Source organism: Opisthorchis viverrini (assembly GCF_000715545.1).
Source record: "Opisthorchis viverrini unplaced genomic scaffold opera_v5_363, whole genome shotgun sequence".
Lineage (NCBI taxonomy): Eukaryota > Metazoa > Platyhelminthes > Trematoda > Opisthorchiida > Opisthorchiidae > Opisthorchis > Opisthorchis viverrini.
The window spans coordinates 1,494-10,039 of NW_008752025.1; the positions used below are offsets into that span (position 1 = coordinate 1,494).

At 45.5% G+C, this 8,546-nt stretch overlaps 1 protein-coding gene across 1 annotated transcript in view; it reads left to right on the forward strand.

Annotated features, from left to right (window-relative positions):
* Positions 1–1,525: 1,525 nt before the first annotated feature.
* Positions 1,526–8,546, forward strand: part of T265_10430 (hypothetical protein) — a gene marked incomplete at both ends in the record, with an annotated part of 9,110 nt that continues 2,089 nt past the window's right edge. Inside the window, 4 exons of the mRNA XM_009176800.1 lie at positions 1,526–1,794; positions 2,606–2,860; positions 4,340–4,835; positions 4,925–5,172. Of these exons, the coding sequence (XP_009175064.1) occupies positions 1,666–1,794; positions 2,606–2,860; positions 4,340–4,835; positions 4,925–5,172 (1,128 nt within the window). The remainder of the gene's footprint in view (positions 1,795–2,605; positions 2,861–4,339; positions 4,836–4,924; positions 5,173–8,546) is intronic.

The following is an 8,546-nucleotide window of genomic DNA, read 5'->3' on the forward strand; positions in this document are numbered from 1 at the left end:
TATCCCAGCCCTTGTGCTTTCCTTTGGGGGCACGGCAGTTAGGCACCGGAAAGGTGCTGCAGCTGAACGTTTTGCGAAGATGGTTCACTTTGAAAAAAATATCGACCACATTGATATTTTTCAGGGCTTTTTTAGTTGGAGGTTCCTTATAGGGTGGGACATCTGTTTTGAAGACGTTGTTGCAAATGGTTAACGCTCTTTATCTATCACAGGTGTTTCCTGAATGGGTTCTCATTCTACTTAGGGTGTACTGTGTATTATGGCGCATCCTAAGAATTATGTGGCAAGTGCAGCATCCTGTCACAGGTTACCCCCAGGATTTCACCTGCCTGTTTCTCGATCGGGCCATCAGGTTCGCCGAATTAAGGATATGATAAGATTTCCCGATCCTTGAAAAAGCCTGAGGATTCCTGGGGTTTTAAAAGATATGCTGTCCAATCGGTTTGAAGCCGGTATCCTTCAGTTGATCTAGTTGATCAGAATGGGTCATACTACCCTGCCGGAAGCTTTAGCGGACCGTGATGTCGGTCTCTCATTCAACACTTGGACATTTAATGGTGTATTATGTACAGTGTCCTTGATTTGAATAGAAACGACACTTCCTTGTGTGACTGTGTATCTCATCTTCACAACTTTGTAACTACCAATACAGCATGATCGTATTTGCCCTATAATGTGCGGGTTTCGTGCCCCGTTCCTTCCGTCCTTCATTCCCCGGTTCTTCGACTGCTTGGAGCTAGCCATTAACATTTTATAGCTCAAAACTTGTTTTATTTGTGGGCGGTGATCAGAGTAAGAGTAGGCCGGGTGGCTTATAGGAACTGCGTCAAACATACCGCCTCGTAGTTGCCGGGCTATTCCCATTCTAATCGTAAGAAATAGAGAAAGGAGTGAATGCCAGCACGAAGTCACTGACTGACGACTGTCGACAGCGAACTGATAAAGTGGACAGATTGGGCACATTGCTGTATCCTTACTGTATTCATAAAAAGTGAACGAAACTGTAGGAGGTGGAACCAATGCACCTTCGGTACATAGACCATCAACAACAATAAATACAGCTACTCAGTATGCTGAATATGTAGGTTTTATGAAGATCGATCAGTTGTGGTGATAGTCCGTCAGAAATACTGCCATTAGTGCTACTGCCTCGGAATTATGGTTTTTACTGGAAGAATATAGCATTTGAGTTGTGACTCAGTGTTATCATCGTCACCATCATCCTTATTTTCTGATCACTTTTGCTTCGCCGGCAGATTGCTGTGTCAGTTTGTTCAAATAAAACAAACAGGACGGGGCCCACCACACACCCGAGGTGTCTGAGTTCATCTTACCGTCGTCTGATTGAGGTTTTCATTTTCCTTTAAAGATGTTCGGTGCGAATCTATGTTGCATCGAATCTTAGAACCCTTTTCGGTCTAATCCTGACGATATGTTCGTTTTTTTACAGAAACCGGTGGCGGAAAATGACCCTTTTTCTCCCTGGTTTCATTTCCTTTGAAAGACTCGTTCCTCTGTGTTATTGGTCAATATGGTTGTTACTTTTTTGTCTGTTGAGACAGTACAGTTCTTTTGTTATTAATTTTGTCTTACTTCTCGGTTACCTCGTTTGACTTGTTTAAATTGTCCCACCTTATCGAACTCTAGTCCGTGTGGAATGCTTGTATGACGTGGATTGATCACGATCCAGCGACACGGACGACCTGTCTTCCCGCGCTGTTGTCGCACGTTCGCCTGCGGCATCTGGGTCAGGACTTCCTGAAAACTCAACTCACTCAGAACTCTTACATCCAGGTATGTTCAACTCACTTAACGAATGCCCCAATATTTGTATAGTATAGGATTCTAGATGTATGTTAATCATTCCACATAGAGAGCGGGGAGTATTTGGTCTCCTTCTAAGTGGATCGTTCGCCAAATCGCAGCGTTTCCTGTGTTCATTTATATCACAAGTCAGGTGTGAGTACCGTCAGTGTCAACTTGAGTGAGCGACCTGGAGCCGGCAAATTAAACATGACTTCAGCTAATCGGTTCAAATGTAGTGGTGCCGCTTTGACTAATCGGGTTCCGACTTGATTTCCAATATGATATGCCGACTATCCAACCCATCCGCATCTCGGTAGGAATCAGATACCATAAAACTAAGATGGATTATGCTACAATCAACCCTACACATTATTACGTTTTGAAAGTGATGCCATCAGGTGTATTAAACATTGAATTGGTTGGATGTCACAATTTTTAGACAGGCAGGCGCATCCCTAAGAGCTTTTCTACACTAAGCCCTCAGCTCTTGTTGGGGTTCATCAGGTAAACATAGGTGGATCCGGTCACTTGACTAATGCTCTCCGGATAGTGGGATTACTTCGTCGTTTTGTCGAGGTTATTTTCCCGTCGTTCAAATGTCCAAGTTATCTGTCGAGGTCCCCATGCTGCTTCTCCGTTTACCGGGCTGTGATTGTGAACTAAGTCTGCTCTTGATTTCTTGGTCTGCCATTGTTGAATACCTTCGAAGAGTCCGGTTATTCCTTACTTGTCATTATCCATGTTAAACAGAGAGATAAGTTCAGTCTTACTTTTCCCAACGCACTCATCTTGTCCACAGGAAAATCGTTTGGCTCAAGACATGATCAGACGCACCTTGGCTGGTGGGACGGATCAGGCACCTCGCCCGGCTACTCTAAAACGTCCCACGTTGATCGTATTGGGTGGTCTGAACAGCTGCATCCTGAATTGCATGCAGTCATTTTCTCCCACAAAGACCTCGTGGTTGCCATGCCCTTCAATGCCAGTGGATAGTTTGGCTTGGTTCTCTGTTGCTGTAGTCTCCAATATTCTGTTCGTAATCGGAGGTATCAAAGTGAGTTTCCGTAGTTTTCGGTACGCTATGTTGTCGCCCCCCCCGATTGTACTTTCAGCCTCGTTATTCACTCATACGACAATGGTCCTTCCCTTCTTTGAGTAAGCCCAAATGGCATTACGTGTTGCGATGTCTCCGAATGATTCACATGAGGACGGCGGATAATGAAGCACATCACAGTTCTCGGGGAATTTTAGAGGTTCTCTGTGATCAGTAAACGCGGCTCCTAGTGTTTGCCCCATGAAGGACTTTGGAGGTTGTCTTTTCTTCGTTTCCTCCCTGTGGACGTGCAACACAGCCGTTTTGAAGAATTTGTATCGAACGAATGCTCAATAGAACGATATTATCTGATATATCGTATATCCGTATGTTATTAATCTGGCACTAAGCCCCACATTCATTGAAATGAATTGTTCAGACCGGCTGGTTCATCCGACCGCAGGGTCATTTTTTGATTGACTACTAAACACTCTTCTGAATCCCAGAGTCCCACACACTATTATCATCTGGAAAACCCTTTCAAAGAACGCGTTGCGTTGCTGTGACAAGCGCGGGCGTTGCTATCGAAAACATGTCAATGTTCATTTTCATTGAGTCGCTAACTTGCATATAGACGGGGTAGTCCATCAAATGAAGAAAACACTATTATTCCCTGTAGATAATCCCACTACCGATCCGGAAACTATCGTAGCTCAGAAATTGAGAGCAAAAACATTGTTGGTGGTGCCCCGGGGCTGTTTCGACTGTGGTTATGGAAGCGGCAAAGAAAGCCGGTAGATAATCCCACTGTCGATCCGGGAACTATTGTAGCTCAGAAATTGAGGTCACAAACATTGTTGGTAGTGCTCCGGGGCTATTTTGACTGTGGTTATGGAAGCGGCAAAGAAAGCATTGTTTGGTTGTTTGTGTTTTTCAAGTACAACTGCAGACGTTAACTGCTACTCTGAAGCCGAATAGGGCGGATGTATATAAATACGGACAAACACGTGTTGTGGCCTTAGGTATGAAATCTCACGCAACATCACTTCTATATCGGTAGGCGTGTGGTCGCTGTCTTTTCACGAGACTTGTCAACTTACTTTTACGAGAATTCTAAGCAGACGTGCGAATGCTAGTGGTCATAACTGTCGCCAAGCCCTCTGAAAACTTTCCGAAACAACTTACAACTCACACGTGAACTTCAGTGGCGCTCTTCAGTGTCCCGAAAGTGGTTAGTTAGTTTGAACTCACAACTTTACCCATGATTCTGAATAGTTTTCCACATTTCCAATCCCCTTATTTCATTTCAAATGGGCTTATTTAGCATCGTCAAACACATTTTGTTTGCAATAAACATTTCACCCGTTCTATGAGTTTTGTTCGAGCGAGATTTTGCGGTACGAATGTTCCGTAATTTGACTAATCGTTCATAACATAATTACGTGGTTATCGACACTTCATTGCTTTCATTGAATTTGCTGATCGTCGCATTGTTTTCAGGCTGGGAACATCATGTCCACCGTGTATTCCTATTCACCATCCCTCGGTCTTTGGTCAGAGTGCTGTCCAATGCCCCAGGCCAGGGCACGTCACGCGGCTGTCGCAGTGGGAAGTTCGCATATATTCGTTTTCGGTGGAATAACACTTACGCAACGTGGCATAGATCTGTCCAGAAACGGTGGTTCTGATCCAATCCATGTGGAAGATGGCAGACTCGATCGAATTGTGCCGAATTCGTATCAGCGCACAGCCGGCAGCGTACCGATAGTGAGCATAGCAAATACAATTATTCGCTATGATCTGTGCACTGATTCGTGGTCCACAGTTGGGCGATCTGGCCAGCCTAGGCTGGAATCCCGCGTTGTGGTCGTGGATGAAGGAGGCAGCGGTGGCAGTTTGACGGCCAGTCCGCCACCCGTCGAACTCTCTCCGTGTGTCGTTGACTGCACGTTTGGTCCAGACGGTTCCAATTTATCGGTTTCTGGTGAGCTAGCTGGTAGGTTCATTTTCGGAATTATTTTTGACTCACTCAGTACTGCAGCCTAGCGCTCTCACTGTCACATGGTTGTATTTTTTAACCTCTAGCATCCTCGAATGAAGTCCGTTCTTCTGGGAACTTCGTACGGGACAATGGTCACCGACGCCGCCACTTGTCATCACACACGCACGCCGAGCGTACGCTGGTCGAAATCGGTGGGGTTTCCGAAACGCACCCCCAGGGTACCGATCAAGTGATGTTGTACAGCCTCCGTTCAGACTTAACTGTCACTCCCACGGGGGACTACATCAAACTTCCACAGGCTTCACGGTATATTAATGCGACTGTTCGACAGGTAAGTAGTGTATTTTCGATGATTCAGGGCTGTTCGTTTCCAACTGGGATGCAAAATTGATAGTTCTTAGTATTACGAACTGTCGGCATCCCGCAGACTTTGTCTTTTTGCTGCATTATTCAAATGGTTAAAATAGACCCACTTTTTTAAATTTGTCAGAAGGCTTCGAAGAATGTTTAGTTTCAGACGTGGCTGTCCTCTTATTATTGGTCCTATTTTCGGTGAACACAACTCTATCAGTTGGAACCGACGCACACTTTGTTGTGGTTTGCTGACGGTAGTGCAACTTCTGTGACGGTTCTTGGCTTCTGGCTTCGCCCACTACGGTATATCAAAAGGCACGGTAGCTTGATACAGCCCTTGGTGGAGACAAAAGAAGATCATTACATCCGTGTTTATATGTAGTGTATTCCAAAAGGTCGCGCTAGAATCTTCGTGAGGGAGCGAGAAGCGTCGAGAGATAGCCCTTTGTGGAGACAAAAGAAGATCATTACGTCATTATTTATACATAGAGTATTCCAGAAGGTCGCGCTGGAATCTTCGTGAGGGAGCGAGAAGCGTCGAGCTATAAATACTCGATCCAGATTGGCTGACATTCTGACTAGTCATGGGATGCTTTCGTTTAGTCTGTAGGCCGCATGTGACACATCCGTCCAATCGATGTGATATTCCGCTATCAAGGCCGACAGACTTCGAACACGACTTATGGCTGTCCAACCGGAACTGAAGACAGAAACCGTCCAACATATTTAATCATGCTCCAAATTAATGTCCATGAGCGAACCCGTGTGGTGAATCGATTAAGGCACGGTTTTCCAATAGCTCCACTGTCACTTAACGTATGACCTTTACCCCGACCGCTGGGAAATTCTTCTGTTCTCCTTGACTAATAAGATTTCTCATGGTCTTTTCTGACAAGCACTCATTTTCCACGAAATTGTGCATTGTGCGAAACAATCACGTGTTTCTGCTCATCATTAGGTGTGTTAGTGTTATTTCTTTCCCGCGGGATTACTGGTTTGAACCTGACACAAGTTTTTTCGTTGATCGTGTCCACGTTCGGCCAGTCTGGCAGTATCCCAGCCGGCACATATCTTTCCAACTGTACACGCAGTTGATCGGCATGATTTTGGACAGAAAAATTGGCATTCTTCCTGAAAAAAAAACGAAACTGAACTGTATCTACACTGCTTGAAATGTATAGTTACTGTTATGTAGGGAAGGAAACTGTACAGGTCAAAATATCAACAGAACAATTTGGCACATAATGATGTTTCAGTACCTAGCGAATTAACCCGAGTTAGCTATAACAATATTTGCATTGGTTATTTGAAAGGAACACCAAGTAATTTGGTTCAGTTTGTTTTTGAGACGAAAAGGGGACCAGTCTTTCGGGTTGCATTTTAACCCTCCTGCTGATTCTAAGGGAGTGTCATCAAAAGATATAGTTTTTAGCAGCTATCTGTGCGTTTACAACAGTAATTAGGTCCCAGAATGTCTCAGACGAGCAGCTCGGTAAGGGTCAACAATGAGTATGTGTAATATGCTCTGTCTGATTGGGCGAATAAAATCATCTGGGTTCAACGACAGTGGTTGTTCAAAGACTCCCTACACTTCCCTAGTGGTTCACAGGTTGCAAAGGACTGGATTTACAAACTCGAACACTATTCAGACCATACTGGGATATCACTCGCACCATATCATCTTGGGGGGGGGGCGAGATAGCTCAAGTGGTTAGAGCGTGAATTTACTGATCGGAGGGTAGTTCGAACCCGACCTCTGCCTCTCGACTTTCCCCGTCTAGGCTTGGGCAACCCGGCAGTATCCCAGCCCTCCTGCTTCCTTCGGGTGGCATGACAGCTAGGCATCAGAAGGGCGTTATAGCTGAACGATTTTTTAAATTTTTTTTTATATCATGGACTTTCTATTCGGTACGGAGATGAAGCACCCATGTGTGTTGTTCATGATTCTGGTGATTTTAATCAGGTGTTGTTGTAACGGAGAAAAAATATTTTTATCATAGGGACATCGCTTTCCACCACACCTGTTTACTCTTGTTTCCTATCCCTTCGCTCCACAGTCCAGTAACTTGGTTTATCTATTCTGGGAACGTACCAGCGAGCTGTCGGTGCTTGATCTCACCCGGCGCACCCTTCGGCCTTTGGCTCCGTTAACCGAGAACCATGCAGGGTTAAGTTCTACCAGAATCCACTGTGGTCTCGCGTGGGTTGGCTCGCAGTTATACGTAGTTGGAGGCTTTTCTGAATTCGCCAGTGACGATCGCCGTCCCATTCTTCCACGAGATGATGTACATTGTTACGATCTAGAGAGAAACAGCTGGTGAGTTGCTTTTCGCGCCCCTTGTGGTTTATGACAGAAGTGTATCAGCATCGGGAAAAGTGCCGGTCTCTTGGTTTTCAGACTTTGTTCAATTAGGTGTGAGTTAATTTATCGGCCGTGTTTGGGAGGTTCGTTTTCCAGTTGATCCCTAAGGTGACAATCAAGCGATTTTCCATTTTGGACTGGTCGTTCATCATATCCTCAAGTTCCTTTCAGTGTACTGCATAGTTAGGTTCATGGTCTGAATGGATTTGGTTTCGTGTACGTTTCCTTCATTTGAGTGACGCTTTTGAACGCCCACCATACTTAGTTAATTGTTCGTTCTGCCGGACATAGAGACGGGAGCTTACCTTGATTTGACGGTTTGCGCATCTCAGCAACCTACTGAGCCATACTGGGGGACACTCACAGTCTCTCACACCATGTTGGTCAATGGTTAGAGGTCTGACAAACAGTCTTCTGGTCCTCCACTTTGGGAGTTGGACCATGTGGCGAATTGTTCCGTAGAAATGGCATTTCATTTGTATATCCCGCTAAACGCCCTGGTTTGTGGTCGGCCTTTTCAGCCGAAGACTTTGGTTGAAGACCCTAATCGTCTTCTTGTCCAGTTCTGCGCGCCCTGACAGTATCCCAACCCACGTCCAACCTACGTCGAACAATAAACTCATGCCACATCGGTCGAGTGGTGTCTGCCGGGCATGTACTCATAGGGTGTCCAAGACGACACAAGCAAGCAGTAGGCACCCGGATTCAATCGGAGTGCATTTTGTTCCGTATGCTTTGGATACTCACATGTCGCAGACCTTGTGTAACTTTTCATTTTACTTCATCGGCAGGTAGGTGAGCTTAGCGCGGCTACGACTAAAGTGAGTGACCGTCTCGGGTTGGGTAGTAGGTACACGGACAACGGGGAACACCTGGTGCAGATAAGTGCTGATCACATAATGTTCCTTCGCAATACCCATTTCCGGAACGACTGTGTAGCGCTCACTAACAAACTACCTCCAGACCCACAAAGACCACACTGAGACCAT